This window comes from Acipenser ruthenus, chromosome 3 (assembly GCF_902713425.1).
Source record: "Acipenser ruthenus chromosome 3, fAciRut3.2 maternal haplotype, whole genome shotgun sequence".
Lineage (NCBI taxonomy): Eukaryota > Metazoa > Chordata > Actinopteri > Acipenseriformes > Acipenseridae > Acipenser > Acipenser ruthenus.
The window spans coordinates 71233816-71254080 of record NC_081191.1 but is presented as its reverse complement, the minus strand read 5'-3'; the positions used below and the strand labels follow the sequence as shown (position 1 = coordinate 71254080).

Sequence of the window (20265 nt, the reverse complement as noted above, 5' to 3'; positions counted from 1 at the left end):
TAGGAAATGCAACTGAAAAATGTTTCGCTGTCATTTTCTGCTTAAAAACAAAAACGTTCCACCCTCATTGGAGCACTATCCTTGGGAGGTGTGCATTTGCATGTGAGAATGAAAGAAATTTTAACATGATTAATGTACGCAAGAGCCAAGATATAGTGGTGTTCTATTAGATGAGATAGGGTGTTTATACTGGCTGTTGCCCAGGGCCTGGCTGAGCTCGATTAGCATGACTGCACACATTTCTAGCTACACCCAGATAGATGTCAGCTAGAAATTGACAGTACAATGACATTTGTCGGCTTGGTGCCTTCGGTCCCTGTTTCCATTGATATATTTACCCAGGCTAGTGCTCCATCTCACTGGGACATAACCCAATGCTTGTTCAGGTGAAAATGCTTATGTACAGTGACAGATGTAATAATTGGAGAATGTAATTAAAACAAGAGAATTCTTATAGTTTGCCATGCAAGCTAATTGATGTATTCATGTGGCAGTAACTGGCTAGAAGTTGGTCTAGACAGTAACAGCTTTCAACCATTAGAGTTATGGTCGACTTAAACAGGTTAGTAACAAAAGACCAGTACCACATACCCTGATCCAAGGTGCCCTACCCAGCATGATGATGATCCTGAACACACTCAAAAATAATTGATACAAAAGCCAGAGATGGAGAACTGGTTTCCTCAGAGTATGGGGTAATTATGTGACAAATCACCCAACAGGTAACCCTTCCCCCCCCTCCGATTTACACCAAATTCGATGAGCAAGGTTGTTCATAACAACCAAAAAAAAAAAAAACTTTACGTTTTCAGCCTGATCAGGTTAAGGGGTCAAAATGTGGTTGATTTTGGACCCCTCAACCTTTTAATCGATCTTTACCTCAAAAATGAATTGAGCTGGAGACTTGTTAGGAAATTAGCTAGAGACTTGTGTTGTTGGAAATTGCATGAGTGATCCAAATGCTAATAACACATTTAAAAATCAAAAAAGTAGTTACCCCTTAACAGTTTTTGACCTAGGAAAACCCCTTATGATAAAAATCTGAACAAAAACGATATGGAAAGGTCAAAGTCTCTTCTTCACATATACAGTTACAGAAAGGTAATATTTTTTGTTTGCTTTGAAGGACAAAGGCCAGCCCTGCATGTGTCCGCTTTTGAGCTCACTGGGCGCCTGGCCAACAGGGTTCTCTGTAACGCGATGAGGAGAAACAGTCCCTGCCGGTTTTGCCTCCCTAGCCCACGGGAGCATCCGCCAATGTGACGCTCCCGTCGGAATCCCCAATAAAGACCGGCGATTCCGCACAGCCAAGATGCGAACCTGCGCTTTATGACACCCTGCACACAACGTGGCTGTGCTTTTTACCAGGTGAACCACTGGGACATGATCTCCTTTTTTAACATTAGCTGTGAACTCCTCCCAAACCAAACTCTTCCCCCAACAGAAGAAAAAACTGCCCTCAAAAATATGCTGGGCATACAAAAAACGGTACAGTTTCATCAATCTTGCCACCATAAACTGGACTTCAAATTGTGATGGTATCGGGGGGATAAACAGCCAAGAGAAAAACATCAAGAATGAGCCGGGTCCTGTTGATGGCCAGATTTTAACACCAGAGGATGTGTTTTCATTCTACAAGACAGCCTTGCACAGCATAACCTTCATCTTTGTCTCTGAAAAAGAGATCATGTTCACCGTAGAACACAGGTTAAAATCAACCTGGAGCATGCTATGCAGTGTTCTATGCCCACTTCAGCTTCCACAAGAGGGTAGAGCCTGTGTGGTTTAAATCCAATCAGTGGTCCAAATAAGCTGTGTACCTGCCGTTTCTACGCATTAAAAAATCTGAAATATGCACTCAATTTATATTTAATGCATAAAAATACACAAAGCAATTTTGCTGCACAGCTTGTTTGCCTCCCTTCGCGCCTCCCCTAAAACTTCCACTAACAACTACATCTCCCAGAATACAATGTATCCAGTTACTAGGAAACTGTACACAAGAAAAACAACCCAACAAACATTATCCAATCTCTGGCTAGCCCGTTTGTCTTTGCAGTCAATCACGGTAAGAATAAGAAAAAATTCGAAGCGACACAGGCTGAAGTGTAAACACCCCAGTCCAGCTACAAATCCAACTGGAGCCATCGTCAGAGGCAATCGCTAAAAAAAGGTCCCTGTAATATGAAACCAACTTTTATAACTTATTTTAATGTTAAAATATAAGTATCGTAATTAATTTGCAGTTTGTGTGATACCTTGAAAAAAATGCACTGAGCCGATAAAGAACCTTGTAAAACCCCTCTAACTTTTGACCTCTTGATCAGGCTGAAAATGTACATTTTGGTTTTTTTTGCCATGAACAACCCTCAACACAGAGTTTGGTGTAAATTGGAGGTGGTAGGGTGTTAAATCCATGGTTTGTCGTAGAATGGCCCTAAGGATAAAGTGAACAAGTGAATATTGTAGGTGCTTCTGACCTGTATAGTAATAAAGTTTGTTCCAGTGGTTTTCAAAGCGTTTACTCCAGTCTTTTAATTTACTTATTTCTTTTGAATGAGGTAAAACGCCAGTGAATTTTACGGAACTAGAACCAAACAACTAATTTAATATGATAGTTATCTTTAGCAGTCTTGAGGTGTTGATTCTCATTTTGTAACTTTTAAGAATCATTTTTCTCCTGTCAGAAAAATAGGAAATGATAATTAAAGAATGCTGGACATGCTTTGAAAATGTCGCCCATGTTGTATTATGCTTTAGATTATGTAAGTATTAACCAATTAAAATAAAATTCAACACCCGCTCCCAACCTTCTTTAGAATATTAATCTTGTCATGACAAGATGCATGTGAAAATGCAGCTGAAGGTTGTGCTGTGATTGTGAGGGGATGTGCAGCTGTTTAGATAAGAGATCCTTACAATGAGTGGGTGCAGCACTGTTCTGTATATGGGATACATGCATGAAAGATGATGTGTGGGAAGAAGGCCTCTGATTATTAAGACTAATTATTTTCCTGATGTTTCTAATGTAAACACATTTCAGCAGAATGAACACGTGTCTGTTAAGATTATCCGTTCATGATTCCACAGGCAGTTTGAGTGGGCAGGCTTCACGTCAGGGCTGAATGTCAGTTATTCTCATATTTCCCTCCATAAAGAAATACGAATGCTTGCTTTCTTTTTTTTCTGTTTCTCGTATTGTACTTTTCACTTTGAATTGTAATTTGTGTACTGTTTTTTTTTTTTTTATAAGTAGTGGATCTGAGGACAAAGGAACTGTATTCACCCTTCTAGTTAATAATGATTCACAGGATCAGGGACCATTCTCAAGTGGTTGGTCATGGTCACATTCTCAAAACTGCTCACATTTGGACCTGGGCTGGTGTTTTTTTATTTTGGATTTAAAGATGTATTAAAGTAGATACAATTTAAATCTAAATATATAATATATATTGTTTTCCATTTTTCCTCATGGTTCTGTTATTCAGAGTCATTGTTATTTTACTCTGTCTATCTGGCTGAGAGCTTTCCTGAAAAGCATAACTGCCAGCACTGTGAAAGGGAAATAATATTTTAAGCTACTTACTAATTTAAAGTCAAAATGAATTTAAATGATTATTTGTTGTGTTTCTAACCACTCTTGACAATGACATACATTCTCCAATACCCTGCAGGGGAGGCCTTGCAGAGCGTCTGAATCGTCTGCAGTGCCGAGAGAGGTCTGCCATTAGTTTTTGGAGACATCAGTGCATTTCGGATTACAAAACTCCAGCAGGTAAGCTTCACTTTCAAATATTTATTGTGGAAAAATAGAGACAGAGACAGAGACAGAGACAGAGACAGAGACAGAGAGAGAGACAGAGAGAGAGACAGAGAGAGAGACAGAGAGAGAGACAGAGAGAGAGACAGAGAGAGAGAGAGAGAGAGAGAGAGAGAGAGAGAGACTCTTTGCAACACCATTCTGGCGCTCAGGTTGATTACACACTCAAATTTATTTACTATTTTCATAATGGTGGAAAAATATGAGAAATTGCATTGAAAACTACATAAAGGACTGGAAAATATGATAAAATAAAAAAAGATGTAAAAGACCAAAAACAGAATAACGTACCAGATCTGAATGGGTGCTTCTCTGATTTCTTCGCAAAAGTTGTTTTAGGCATGTGGGGATCGTGCTGGCTCAGTAGCTTCAGCTCCCGGATCCGTAGAGGTCTTCCAACACAACAAAAACAATCACACGCAGCATTCCGGCTGGTTCATGTTTCATCATAAGGTGCCATACTCGCAGAGCTGCATCCCTTTTGTACTGCTAAAGTCCCCCCTGTTATCAGTGTGGCGCCACACTCTATCCAATCACCATGCAACACATCACAATAGAGCCGTTCTGCAGTCTACAGCTACGCTCCCCCCCACCCCCCCAAGATGGCCGACTTCCAGTTCCGTCCTACCATCGAGTCGGCCCATCCCTGTGAAGGCGTACCACCAACCTTACTTAGCGCCCTTCCTTGTCAGGAGGTATATTTGTAGCTCAGATTCATTCATTCATTCATTCATTCATTAACAAGGCTACAGAGGTCAAAACACAAAATAAAACACTTTCAAAAACATGCAAAACAAATGTTTGCCGTGCACTTGTGAAGAGTCCTGCAGCAGTAAAACTATTTTAACTAACTAAATCCTATATGTTCAGTTGTCTTGGAAACCAGATAAACTATCTTATTCTTAGTTTAATTTTGCAATGCAGAAGTAGCTGGAGATTCAGGGCTGCTCCCCTGCACACAGTTTACTAATCCTGGCCACCGAACTCTGTATACAATACCTTCTGCCATACAGGAATACAGATAAAAGAAGCCGCTCAGCTTCTCCCTGCTGACTTGACCTGGCAAATGAACATGTTTTATTAAGCATATCACAGTGAAATTCTCGTAGCCACTTGACTACTACATATCCTACTAATCCTGGCGGTGACCCAATGTGGCTTTTTTTTTATATAGAAGACCGTTTTTCAATTTACCATATAATTAAGCTTTTCTGACAATCAAATGCTGACAGAGAACGCCTGCAGCTAATTCAGGTTAGCTTGAGAGAGCTTGTTCCATGCTTACATCACATTAGTTTACTGTAAAGCTACGTCTTAGTTGGTGCTTATCTTGGCGAGAGCCGAGTTCAAATCAGCATGAAGTTTTAACATCTACTCTCGTGTAATGGAAATCATTATAGTATTGTGTTGTTTTTTTGTTTGTTTGTTTGTTTTTTAAATATCATTGTCTCAATCCTAAAATTCTAGGTGATGCAACACTTTTGGCCAAAGTTGTGTTGATTAACCTCATGGTTTGTAGAGTGTGATATGCAGATTTTAATGATCTCTGCTGAGCAATTTTTTCCTGCCAGAGTATGTCTGGGAGTTATTAGCTTGCGTTGGGGTGGCGGTCTGTTGCTGGTGGTAATGAGCACGTGTTTCCCGTAATAACCAGACATCATTACAGGGAAATATTAACTGGATCAGCCCATTGAAAAAAAATTGCTCACCAGTTATTATCAAATGTAGTAAGACATGTAAGTTATGTAACAATCTTTTAGCGTCTAGTTCAAGAAATATGTTTTGTTTCTCACGTGAATAGCACATGCTATAGCTCAATGACTATGTCTTGCAGGGTGGAAATAAACAAAAGCCTTACATTGACTTAATACAAACAGCCTAGATTTGACAGCCTTGTTTCAGAATTTCGTGGTAGGTTTGTGGTGGAAGGAATGCATTCAGGAAATACAAAACTGTTTTTGTTTATTATGCTGAATGCTGGTGTTTCTGTTAACTTGAGAAGAACGTGAACGTGCAAGTAGTTTGACAGGAAGTTTGCTACTGCGTGGGTTTTGTTTTTTTCCATCTTACAAATAAATAAGTCTTACTTTTGCGGCAGTAAGTAGAGCGATCTGACAAGAAATCTAGAAGGCTCTTTTTCATGTGCTTTGTTAACTGTGGAACCATTTGGCTAGTTGAAACTAGTTAGCTGATCGTTATATTTTAAAATATAGCAGTGGAAAACTTAAAGAAACAAACTTGATCAATAGTTCATCTGAAATGTTGGCACTGAAGGACTATTTTAAGACACACTGTGGTATTTTTATTTATTTTTTTCCCAAAAAAAATGCTTCAACAATATGCCAAGTGAAGTGTCCCTAAAATAGAATTCCTTTATTGCACTTACTGAATATTTAGTATTACAGTACTGTATGTGCGCTCATAATCGGAAAGAATAGTTTTATCTAGAAGGACACAGGATTTTCCCCCCATTTAAACCCTGCTTGTCGCTACTTCACTTGTTTTTGCTTTTGTGTGCAACAGTAGGAGGTTAAAAATGTTGTTTTCACTAACACAGGAAACAAAAGTGAACATGCTCAAGAGTTGGTGAGCACCAAAGAGCCTTCGTAGTGTTGATTTTGGTCCTGGTGTTGTTGTTTTTCATGTTTTAATTAATATTATTTTGTTTATTAAAGTACTTTAAGTGTACATGAAACTGCAAATGAGATTTAAATTATATGCAGCGTTTAAAGGTAGAATGGAGAGGGCTTAAAGAGTGAGTAGTGGGGTTCCAAATAATATAGCGTTCCATGCCCCCACGTGTTGCTGCAACTGTTTAAATAGCCTACCTGTCATTTTTCTTTTCAGTGTTGAACATCCTGACAACCTTTTACACTAATAACTTTAAAGTCTGTTTCAGAGCTTTTTTCAAAATCGTTGCTCTAGTGCGCTGATAGTGTAAGGATTATTGTCCACATTGTCAAACAGGTAACACAGCAATAACGATCCATGATGAGAAAGCCAGAGCACTTGGTGTTATGTTTTATTCGCTCTTCCTGTAGTTATTTACAGGACAGATCTGAAACGCCAGTGCACGAGAGCGGACATTTTAAAAAGAGCTTTGAAACGGACTTTGAAGTTAGAAGTGTAAAAAGTAGACCGGATGTTAATAATGAAAAGAAAAATTACAGGTACGTTATTTAAACAGTGTAGCAACATGTGGAGATGTATAATGCTTTTTTTTTTTTTTTTTTTCAGAACCCCGCTACTTAATCTAACAAATTGATTTTTCTCATACACTTGCGTCATTCAAGTTTGGTTTCCAATTATTGTCTTGTTTCTGTTCTTCATTAAATCATTGTTTAAAAGGTTTAAGCACAGCAAGGTTTTATTTTACTTTAATGATTATTAATGTAAACAGTGTTGAATGATCAGATCAGTTGTTTATGTGGAATTGCTAAAAAAAAAAAAAAAAAAAAATCTAGAATTTTTCAGCTGCAATAGTGGTTTCGTGAGGTAAATGGTTGTGAAAAAATTGCAGCTTTAAGGGGAAAAATATAACTTAAAATATTTTTAATCTCGACTGTCTTGCACCACTAGTGGATACAAAAGTTACATGTTGAGCAGCTCAAAGTATATAATACTATGGTAAATATACTGTCCATGTATATGTCTGCTAGGGGAGTACTGACGCTTGCATGGCATGTAACTGTCAAGTTACTAGTTTCACAAATCCTAGTGTCAAATCCTTTTTGCTGGGAGTCATGGTGAATAAATTAGAGAGGGACATAAATGGGGAAGTACGCAAAAGCATGGTTGTTTATGGTATTTGCGACAGTTTTAGTGGTTTGGAAAATAAGTTTACAAATATTTAACCAGCTGATTTAAATTTTAACTCCATAATTACGGTACTGGTATTTTAACAAAACATTGGTCTACAGTTTAAGAAAAACAATATGTTCTTAGAGGCACAGCAAGATTGTTGTTACTGTGGTTTCAGAAATGGTGCCAGCATGCAAGCAATGTGAACTTGTTACTCTTTACAGCTTCTTCCCTTCAGTGTTCGAATATACTGTACTTCACAGTTTATGAACATGCTTCACTGGTTATCTTTTTCTTTTTCTTTTTTTTTTTTTTAGTCCTAGTTTATTGTTCTGTGTGTTTGTTTTGTTTTTGTTTTTTTGGGTTACTTTAACCGCTAACATATGCAGGTCAATAACTTGGTTATGCTGCATAGGATTTGTTTACATAAGTCACACAGTGAAAGTATATTGACTATGTGCTTGTTTAATTCTGTATGGATTTTATGTTCAATGCCTAGACGTGCAGATAAACCAGTTGATATTCTCTGAACCTAGAGCTACAAATACCATGAACCGTGTTATCTGTAATCAGGGACACTAGTTTCCTACCACTGTATTTATATACCGGATTCTGCAGAGTCAACGTCCAGGAGGCGTAAAGTTGTCGTTAAGGCAAGAGTGTGTGGGTGGGGACGTTGAATGGACTTCCTGTCTATTTTGAGATATCTTTAAATGATAATTTGGCTTGCCATAGAACAAGGAACAAGCGTGTCTTCTCCTGTTTTCCGCCTCCTGTTGAAGCACTACTATATATATATATATATATATATATATATATATATATATATATATATATATATATAGATGTGTGTGTATGTATGTATATATATATATAGTATGTATGTATGTATATATATATATATATATATATATATATATATATATACACACACATATTTATACACATACATACATACATACATACATATATACATACAGTAATCCATCACATATCTAACTGCGCTGGGACTAGAGTAAGGGTGGATATGTAAAAAGTCAGATGAATGAATCCTGTTTTAAATACCATTATACACAGCTATAACAATTACTATATTCACACAATTATTGTTTAGAGATTCAGCTTTTATTGGGGAACTTCCCAAAATCCCTTGTTTAGAAAGATACAGGGTATTAGTGCTTGTGACAGGGTAGGTGTCTGCCATGTGGGTGCGTGCATATATTATTATTATTAATTTCTTAGCAGACGCCCTTATCCAGGGCGACTTACAATTGTTACAAGATATCACGTTATTTTTACATACAATTACATTATTTTTTACACATTCTTTTTTTTACATACAATTACCAATTTATACAGTTGGGTTTTTACTGGAGCAATCTAGGTAAAGTACCTTGCTCAAGGGTACAGCAGCAGTGTCCTCCACCTGGGATTGAACCCACGACCCTCCGGTCAAGAGTGTGTGCGTATATATATATATATATATATATATATATATATATATATATATATATATATATATATATATATATATATATATATATATAATTACACACACACACATTGTTTAGTTGTACTCAAGGTTATGTTTTACCAAAATGTAACCTTAAATAAAAAAAATAAAATGTCATTTGTTTAGATTCATGAAAATAAATGATGGTGCTTTTATAAACACCACAGACCACAATTCTGTACCATGACTAAGGCTTCCACGTTTAAATCTTTTTGGAAATGTGTAAACCACCTGTAGTAAATGAACGGCAACTTTTGAACACAGGGCAAAAAAATGTAAATACTGCAAACAAGCATCTTTCCGTTTTTCTCTTTTCATATTTTCTAGATCTTTCTTTTAGGTCACAAGATACTTTTAGTTAAATTAATAATAAATTTGTTTGTTGTCTGGGGGTGTGCATTGGTCCTGGGGACAGCTCATACATTTTGATACATGTTTTCTATATAGTTTATGTACTGTACTGAAATTATTATGAACTATTTCTCTTCATACTCTCGCTGCTGTGAGTTGTCCATGAAACAACAGTTGTGCAAGATTCAACATGCAACAAGTACTGTGCCAACATAGCAGTAAGCAAATAATAGACTATTCAGATATTTAACCTAAAAGAAATTTGGGCTAAAGCAATGATCATGTCTTTGGAAGCATCATTGTGTATGTGAGCTGCAGTGCAATGCACATGCTGGTTTATACATGGTCTTGTTTGTATGAGCGCTTTGTTGTTGGGCCTACTACTCCTGAACCTTGGATTGAGCTAAACCTTGTTGGATTGAGCATTGTAATCGCCGGGAAATGAAACTGGCACAGATTTCTATCACAACTCGTTCCCCCGAAACATCCCAAAACTCACCCACTGAAATAGCATAATCTTTTGCAAACTCACATGTCATGTTAGGAAAACATCCTAGTTAACGTCTAGCTCAAAATTAATTAATTTTAGTTCAGAAATCCCACACAGACATCTATATCTTTTACCATGTTGTTTGCTGTGTTTCGTTTCCTTTTTACATATTTCTTAGTTCATAGCATTTAATTAAGGAACATAAAGTACTTTTTGCAGTAACACACAGGAAACGAGTGTCTCTCATTTAAACTTCTCCAACTTCAAAAGAACTCAACAAGAAATGGAAATGGGCAAGAAGTTGAGATCGGAACCTTACAAAATATATACAGTAGATGCCGGTTATTAGCAACCCTGATAAAGACAACTTTTGGTTATTAACAACATTTTCCCAGGAACCATTCTCGTCCCATAGACTTTAATGTCAATGGAATTCTGATATTAGTAACTGCACGCCGCTTGGTTTTGCATGTAGTGGCATCATGTATTTGTAATATAGAAATTCATCACAGTTTCATAGCAAAACCTGTTTCTCTGTCCACAGCTGGGAAATCTGGAGTTCTGATTTTGAAGATCTTGAAGATCCAGGAGGAGTGCTCTACACAAGTTGCCTTCTGCCAGCAGATAGAGCAGTCGGCAGACACCAGTGCAAAAAATACCTCCTCCTCTACTAGGGAAACCCAGCTGACGGTCCTGTTTACCAAGGACACAGCGTCTCATCTGAGGCCAGGACCAGGAGACATTGTGCACGTTTACCCTCCCTGGTAAGTGCACTACAGCCCTGAACTGGTCCCTTTGTGTTGCAATCTGATAATCTTACACAACTGAGCAGTCTTGTTTACAGTCTGTGATTCCTCACCCCTGCTGTTTAGTTTAATAACAGAAAATGCCAAATGATGCATCTATATGTTCCATTGTGTTGCGTTTGTTTAGATTAGCAGGGGTTGTTTGTAGTAGGTTGGCGATTTTGTATAAAATGTTTTATAAAGAAAAATAATTTTACTTTACCACCAGGCCATTCATACAGTACCTGTTTAATAAAAGTTATCACATGCTGAAGCTTGCAGTAACTGATAAACTGTATATACACTCCATTGAGGTAAAAGTTACAGTTTGATAATTTAGAGGGCAGACTTCTATCCTGTTGTACATTTTCTTTTTATGTGACTCTGATACGGTGTACTGTTTGACATACATCTCCTTCCTTTTCTAAAATTTGCGTCAGATGATGATCTTCAGAAATAATCAACCAAAGCAGACAGGTTACACTGGCTGCATATAAACTTAGATTCTGTAGAGACCAGGCATTAGGTGCAAAACTGAGCTGTTGCAGGTTCTCACTTAGTTATCTTTTAAGCAGTAGGTGTGAAGGTGGCACTGTTCTTATGAACTGTTTCAAAGAACCTGGTAGACGTTTTGCAAATCAAAGTCATAACAGGCAAGTTTAGAATTTAGGTTATCTCCCTAGCATTATTGCAGAACATGGAAACAATTACATAATAATCACTTTGTTTCTATTAAAGTGATATGTATGTGCTCTGGTCCTATAACAATTGCCAGGGCAGATGCTGAGTTTAATAAAGATTTGCTTGTTGGGTTTTCTGATCAGACTTGCATGAGTTGAGGGCATAGAAAACAGTGTCAAGAAACACACGCTGCTCCTTTAGCGAGTAGCTGCCGATAGAAAAATCAGTCCAGCAAATGCATTTTATTATTGTATTACAAAAAAAAACCAAGTATTGTATGTAATCCTTCTGAATTTATTGTTTTAACATTAAATTCCAATAATAACTTTGTTTGCTGATGAAAACTCTCACTCCATCAAGCAAGCACAGATGAGCTGTTGACTTAAACATTATTATTGTTAATGCAAGCTTTTTATTTATTGCTGTATGTGTGAATGTATGTGCTATGTTTTTGAGCAACCAGTGTAACCAGTCCGCGGTTTATTATTTGACTATCCTCTGACACAGATTTTAAATTTGAAACTCAGGTACACAGACTGCTTGCATTTCTAAAATGCAGGTTTTCAAAGTGTAGCGGTACCTCTGCGAGGTCTAATTTCAAGTCTGTATGTTGTCACACCTGCAAGACTTGTGCATAACCTCTATGTCCTTGACTGAAGCAAAACTTTAATTAGGATGCAGACTTTCATGATTTTAAGACTTAACATTTCTGTGATAACTTTTCTTAATTGAAATGTCATTATAAATGAACAGAACAGAACAGTTTTTGAGTTACTCTTGCTGTAACAGGGTGATGTTACATATGTGGGTCGTCACTGAATGATACTGAATCAGACACAGAGCAGTGGGTGTTGACATGCCGCACAGGCGTGCAGATTTAATAAATAACACAGGCCCCGACGCGAGGGTACCAACTGGTAATCCCAGCGCCAGATTTAATAAAGAAAAGAAAAAATAAAGAAAAGCAGTTTTACTAAAGAAAAAAAAAGAAAACAAAGCTAAAAATAAGTTTGCCACACAAGGTGAGCACTAGCCTTACTAAAAGAGACATCCCGCTCCAGGAACCTACTACACTATGAAACCTCTCCTATACTTGTTTAGGATCAAATCCCCTAAACTGACCTAGTGATTTCCCGGCATCCTCATGGCAACTCAGGCCTTCATGATCACCATCTTATAGTGGAAGGGTTTTGTGTAGTAGTTCTCTCCAGGGAGCGGACGCTTTACTCCTCAATGTAAACGCAGCAAGCTTTTGCTCGGTGTCTGTCTGTATGGCTATGGCCGCGCAGCCTCCCCGGGCACGCGCCCCAGCCAATCCAAACCTTCCAATCAGCTCAGTGCCGGGCGAGCCTGATTGCTCAATTGATTGCCCAACAACGGGTCTTCTGTTCCACGTCACCAGCTGCAAACATTTGCACAAGAACCAGTGACAGGGGTCTCCCTGTCAAAACTAGAACAGTTTTTGTAGTAATAACTACAACAGAAACGCAACCATTTTCTTTAGCGTTTCTACTTTGTTAGTCAAATGCTTTTGTTAACTTCAGGGCTTTAAATCTTTATATTTTGCCATTTTAACTACATGTTCATACTTTGTTACACTACCGTGAAATTTAAGATTTAAATAGCTGTAAACATAAAATTTAAGATTTATTAAATGTTATGACTGTGACATTTATGAAAATGTACTGTGAATTTGGTAGGGCCCTAATACTGTAAGTGTATTTCTGTAATATATTGGCATGGCTTTTTATGCACAAGGGGGACCTGGCAGACCTAAGTCGTTTTAAAGAGGGTCCTAGCTAGAAAAAGTTGGAGAACTGCTGACATACTTGTAGTGTGTTGTTCATGCATGTCGAGCTCACATGACAGTTTGGTTTTACAGTAAGAATTAATTCCTTAAAGTTGCACTTCTCGCAGGGGAGGAAATATCAATTACTCTGAGAGTAACACATTGTTCTGATAGGTGCTTGTTGACGTCAGAACTGGAAAGACTTCTTTACAGAGGTTTCTTGTATATAATTTATTACAAGGGCAATTACTATTGCTAAATTACATGTTTTAAAGTAACTTCCTATTCAACAAGTAGGCCATTTAAAAAAAAAAAAATGCTACATAAGTAGTTCCAGTGTCAGGACAGTCTTGCATTAAATAACCACCTTTTATTATAATACAGATTTCCAAAAACATTGAACCTAAACCATGGTTGAAGAAAAATAAGTAGAGTAAAAATAGTTGGAGCACAGCCTTAATTCGAAAGCACGGCAGGACTGAGTTTGCGAAGTAGGTTTATATCTTATAGTTTGATGGGAACTTGCCAGTAATTGGCTTGCAGATTGACCAATGAATGTACTAGGCGCTTGTGGCAGTGACATGCATCCCCACCACCACGTCTGTTAACATAAAAAAGTAGAGCATCATGACCTACATCCATATTGTATGGACATGTAAAAATGTATGTTTGACATAGATCCAGACATGCAGACAGACAAATGCTTCCCTTCTGGTACTCTCGATAACTTGTGGGAAAAAAAGGTCCCACCAAGTTTAACGCTAATTGAACAGTGCTGTAAAAACTGAAGTGTGACATACAGAAAGGAATGCCTTTCCATATAACCCCAAATTATTATACACTCTGGGGGGGGGGGGTTGTGGGAGGGATGGGGGTGAGGGAGTGGGTGAAAATAGTAAAATAGGGAGTTCATATGTTCGTGTTTTTGTGTATTTCTGTGTTCGGTGTACTTGCAATAAAAAAAATATATTATACACTCTAACTTGTAAGATCCTTCTCGAGTTTCTTAACAATTGTAGCAAGCAGTTCTCTACATTTATGAAAAGCTGTGAAGTGTGTAATATGTATGGACAGAATTCATAGAGAACACTTTCTCAATGTTTACTAGTCACTAACAATTTGTCCTGAGGAAAATGCGCAAGTATAACAATGCAAACCAAAGAAACTTCTTCTATAGTCGTGCGATGTGTCGCTTTTGTTCCATGATTTATCACCCTCTTCCTACCTCAAGCAGCAGGAATGACTTTTTTTATGCTCTGAAATGAAAGACCAACCTCTTAGCCCTCCTCTGGATAAAAAGGTGGGCATTTTCCAGAACAGATTTGCATTTCTTCCTGTTTTACTGTAACTGTTCTGTGAGGTTTATATTGTTTTTAGGAACATAAGGAAGTATTTTGTACCTGTTTATTTGGTGGGTGTTTCTGGAGACCAGAATGGCAGCACTCTCTTAAAACATTTTTTTTTTGTATACTTGTTAAACATAAACAGAAAATGCACACAAACAAATGTATATCTAGTACTGGGTGGGGTCTCATCACTGTGTATGTTATGTCACCTTCTTCAAACAGGCATGTTTTGGTAATTCTGAGCCCTCACACCTTTTAAGTTATTTGTCTTTATCGAAATTAAGGGTGTTATCAAAATATTAACGTAGATTTGTATAGTCTTTCCTGTTTAACTGGCCAGTAAGTTGAACTTTTTCATTCTGCTTTGACTGATATATTTGTTTTCTTTTTATTGATTTATAATCAATAAATACAAATATAATATTAAAAAATTAAATAAAATAAACTGACAGAAAGGACATACTGTGAACTTGATGTATGTGGGTGATGTTGGGCCATACAGAAAGAAAAGGAGCTCAGGAGTAGGCACGGTTTGATAAGTTTCATTATCTATTCGAGCAAGGCTGATTCAATGCAGGCTCCATTATCTATTCGAGCAAGGCTGTGGAGCTGATTCAGTGCAGGCTCCAGCTGGTTTGAAAAGTGCATTTGTACTGTGGAACACTGGAATTTCCAGACAGGCTTGACCGGGCCACACTGGAATGTTCTGCTGACGTCAGGGGCCGCTCCTGGGAATGTACTGCATTCCACTTCCTGGCAGTGGTCAGGTGGCTTCCAGCAAAAGAGAGTAAAAAAAAAAAATAATAAACTGACTCTTTTCCAAAACTTTTGGGAACATTTTATATTGGTTGCAGAGCAGAGGGGTTGTTCCCAGGCAGGCACCAATAGATGCATTGAAAACACATGCCGCTTATATCGGCACGTCATTTGAACAGCCCTGTAAATGTTGGAGTACAGGGAGGAGTTTTTGGAGAAAATAATTTTAATGAGCCTTCTAAAGAATTTGATTTTCTTAATCTGTCTGAAGAGAATGGCACTAAACACGCATTACTTAAAATAATTTGTTTTCCAAAATGCTAATCTATAAATTAGCTACCTAATCTGGCAGACAAAAAATACATGTTGCTAAAAACCAGTTTGTTATGCTGTATATACACACCCACACACTCGTTTAGCAACATTCAGTACAGTACAGTATACCTTTCTCCTGGGACTGCAGGGTTTTTAAATACATTGTTTTGAAAGATTTACAATAAAATATTACAGAAATCTGCAAATAAAAATAAGTTAAGTACATACGTATAAAAAATAGTACTACACATTAGTTCAAGACTATTCAAAGTAAATTATTTTAAGTGAAAATAAAAACACAGACACACAGAAACCTGATTACAATCCATCCATTGTACAATCATTGCAAGTGTCACATGTATTCTATCTGCTCTCAAAAGCTGCATACCTAAATAGGTGTCCGGTTTTACATATTAGGAATATTAATTTCAATTTTCCTAAGTAGCATGCAGTGAATGTATATCAAATAAATATAAAACCACATTCCAAACTCTTCCTCTTTACAATGTCTTTCATGGATCTCATGTGATAAAATGCTGAGGGAAGCCTAAGGCATGCTACCCAGCCCCTCCTTGTACAGAGGTAGACAGACAGACAGACAGACAGACAGACAGCTTCCTGCTGTGGGGGAGGAGGTGGAATGTACTTTTAGGAATTTCCAGTTATTGAACCATGACAATGTGCAGTGGTGGGGTGAGGGGAGATTGTTCCAAAGGGCATTCATCATCTGTTACTTTGAGTTTTTAAATTATTATTTTTAGTGCTGTTAATTCAGGTTCTTTTTGCAGCCATTGTGATCATTACCTGAACTTTGTACACCCACTGCAGAGTGGGAATGTTAAAATCAAGGAAGTAGAAAATATGTACTGTTTAAAATGCAGTATTGAGAATTAGAAAAACCCATTTCATCCATTTTACTTTTTTCAACAAGTGTGTTAAACACCAGCATGTATAACTATAATTCATGCTTTTTACTAACAGTTGCCGAAGCATTGAGTCCTACTCTTTACAACTGAATTGGAGGAACCTTACTGTTTCTTGGTTCTTGCATGTATCATTATATCTATTAAGTTTTGATATTTAGGTATTGATTATACACCTCTTTAAAAATGTTTTCCATTTCCATACACCAATATGTGGTGGTGTTTTTTTTTTATCTGCATTTTTGTTTTGTCTCTTGAAAACCCTGGTGCATAGGAAAAAGATTTTGGGGAATATATAGATTTTTGTGTACATGAGTAGGAGGAGGAATTTGTGCTTCCTAAAAGTGAGAATCTAATAAGCATGGTCCTTTTGAGATGCATGTTGGAGGCTGCATTGCAGCTTGGCTACGTGCCAGCAGCTGACTTCCAGTAGAAAGTGACTTGTGCTGAGTAGGGAAGAAACCGGGGAAAACCTGAGAAGCAACTAGGTGTGTGAAGTATGGCAAATGTCAGCGGTAACTAGTTCATCTAGTTCATCTTTAAAGTCTTTAAACGAGCAGTGAAATTATTATTATTAATATTATTATTATTATTATTATTATTATTATTATTATTATTTCAATGTTTCCAGTACTGAAAAAAGTTACACAAGTCTACAGATATATATATATTTTTTAAATAATATTATTAATATTCTCTACCTTTTGGGGGTAGGTTTTCAACAAAAGAACATTTTTTAATTAAATTACATTACTTTTCATACCCTGGGGTAAAACTAAAGGGATTTGTTTCACAATTTAACGCAAATGATTGACTCTATAGTTTATAATACTCAACATAACCAACTTCAACACATGGTCATATAGTAAACAACTACAATACAAATGTCAACAGATTGCATAATAATACCAACATTGTATAAAACTGCCAAAAGTTTATACACCAACCTATAAACATTGTTTTTGCCTATGTGTATATAACAATGTCAAGGCTCTGCCTGAATTTTTACCCAATTGATGTTTTTTATGCCTGGTCTTATGTATGTGTATCAGTGACAGGCCCAAACGGTCCACAATACCTTGTAATGCCCTCTCTGTCAAGTCGTATTGCTTACATATTCTTCCAAATAAACTTTTATTTCTGTTTAGAATATCACATTTCAATGTTTCCGTTGTCCTTTTAAATTCGAAAATAGAACTCCGTGGAGACGATCACCTCTTGTATTATCATGTGATTGCGTATGTGTGAGGGACTGACTGACAGCTGGAAACACAGATCAACAACATCGTCTTTAAAGTGGTGACAACCTGTCAATCAAGCTATGTAAGTAAACAGAGACAAGTCTGGCTGGTTCACAAAAGCCTTGGCTGCCTCTGTGCAGAGTTGGGTGCAATTTGATGACGTATTGCTATAGTTAAGAACTAAGAAGGGTGGTATAATGTAGAATTGAGCATAGCTCATGGCTGCTACCCAAAGACCACTCAGGGAATCGAGCATAGCCGATGGAGGCTGCAAAGGGATTAAGCCAGTCTTTCTTTTCAACAACTGGTTTCGGATAAACTGAATTTTCTTTAGTTTTTATTTATTTCATTTTATTTTTCCAATGTTGTAAAGAAGCAATTATTGTCTGTTAGTAACTCAAAGGCATGGCCCGAAGAAACTACACTGTTCTATTTAAAAAGAAAATGAAAACTATTTATTTAATCCTTCCTTAATGACTTGCCAAATTCCAAACAGCAGATATTAAACCTTTATTTAAATCTCGTATCATTTATTTATTGCCTGTAATGTCAAAATTGCTGGAAAAAGTAATTCTAACCCAGGTTAGGAATTTTGTTACAAAAAAAACTGCTGAAAACAAGCTTTAAACAAGTCTGCCAAATTTACAGTTGATTTTGTAAATGTGTAAACCACCTGGAGTAAACTTAATGGAGACGTTTAAACGATGGGCACAGCCTTTTTAACCAAAAATATATCAAGTAAAACCACAGTTGAGGATTAAAGCAGTGCATAGCACAGTCATTCAGTAATAAACAAGCAAGGTGAAACAAAAACTCCCATCAGTTCAGGAAGATTTGTGCGTAAGATGTTCTGTGATTGAGTACAGGGCATTCTGAAAAAATCATGGCTACTTTTGCATGCACATCAACAGGTGTTTTTTTACTTTCTGCAATGCACTTGTACTGCAGAAAGGAGATGATCATCTGGTACGGGCCATTTACACAAGCAAGTCAACAATAAAGCCAACAATCAGATACTATTTTGTCAATGGCTTTAGGTTTACAAATACATTTTTTATAGTGCGAGAGAGCATTCTTATAGTGCAGAGAGCTGGCGGTGTACTGCCTGCTTGAGGGTTTTAGAGAGGAAAGGTAAGAGACAGGACGGTAGTTCTGGAGGGAGGTGGGGTCGAGGATAGGTTTTTTGAGGAGGGGGGTGATAAACACGCTCAAACAGCCGACTTGAAAATCGCTGACCAGTTTACACGCTATCTAAATTCAGTTCAATCAACCACAGCTCTGAACACTAGAAAATGAATTCCTTCACCCAGCTAATGTAGTGTAAAAACTGTAGGTTATAGATAATGTTTAAACAGCTGGACTATGCAAATATAATGTCTACATTCCAATTCAGGCACCTACAGGTATCTGGCCTACCTAAATCCCCCCCTGTAGTTCAATTGGCTAAGCAATTCCTCACTTCTCCTTTAACTGCTGTGTCAGTGTGCTGGCACAGAATATCTGCCGTGTGTAAAGAGCTTTGGTATCCTATGGGATGAAAGGTGCTATATAAATCCAAAGTATTATTCATTTAAATAAATAGCTTTTTAAAACTAGGTGTAGGGTGAGAAAGGACAATCTGTCTGGTATGGTAAAGGGGGTTCTAAACCACCCATTTTCTTTAAATGTGGTATGCTGGCAGCATAAGCAGCTGTCTAATTCCTCCTGGAGTTTCAGAACCCTCCATTTGTGTGAAAAAATGGACATTCCATTGCTTATCAGAGCCCACTTTGGGTTGGTGGTAGAGGGCACAGCAAGTTTCTTGTTGTTTTTTTTATTTATTTTATTTTTATGTAGCATGTTCTTATTTCACACTCTGGGTAAACACAAAATGCAAGACAGGTTGTTTATAATTAGGTTTGCTACTCTCTACCTGCCTTTTAAAGCTGGATGTAATCATTACTTTTGTACAATGTATTTCATATTTCCCCCCATTTTATATTTGCATAGTCCAACTGTTTAAACAGTATCTATAGCCTACAGTTTAAACTATCAGGAACACATAAGAAAAATGTTGACTAATACCATACAATACAATAAGATTTATTTGAAGTTGTTGAAGGGCACTGGTCTCTTAAACCCAGAAGGTCTGATAAACCCCTACGCGTGATTTTATATTGATAGACATTACATAAGCAAATGAGATGTCCTTTTTTTTTTTTGGAATACCATGTTCCTGCTCAAAAATGTGTTTAAATATTAACCTTTAATAAAGGAAAACACCTACTTTAATGGATTGTCATGTATCTGTTTCAGTGCAATGTAGTTTATTCATTGTAATAAAGAAATAAGCTTTTTTAAAAACATTTACATTTTATTTCTGTTTCTTTGTAAAAAATGTTGTTTTCTGGCGAGAGTCAAAAAATACATTAACTTCTTGTACTAAGAGCAACTCTTAAATGAATTCACGATCCA

The 20265-nt window shown here is 37.0% G+C and overlaps 1 protein-coding gene across 1 annotated transcript in view; it reads left to right on the top strand.

Annotated features, from left to right (window-relative positions):
• spidr (scaffold protein involved in DNA repair) overlaps positions 1-20265 on the top strand; it is a 121168-nt gene that overhangs the window by 34802 nt on the left and 66101 nt on the right. The window contains exons 7-8 of the mRNA XM_034921108.2: positions 3675-3775; positions 10520-10739. Coding sequence (XP_034776999.2) covers positions 3675-3775; positions 10520-10739 — 321 coding nt within the window. The remainder of the gene's footprint in view (positions 1-3674; positions 3776-10519; positions 10740-20265) is intronic.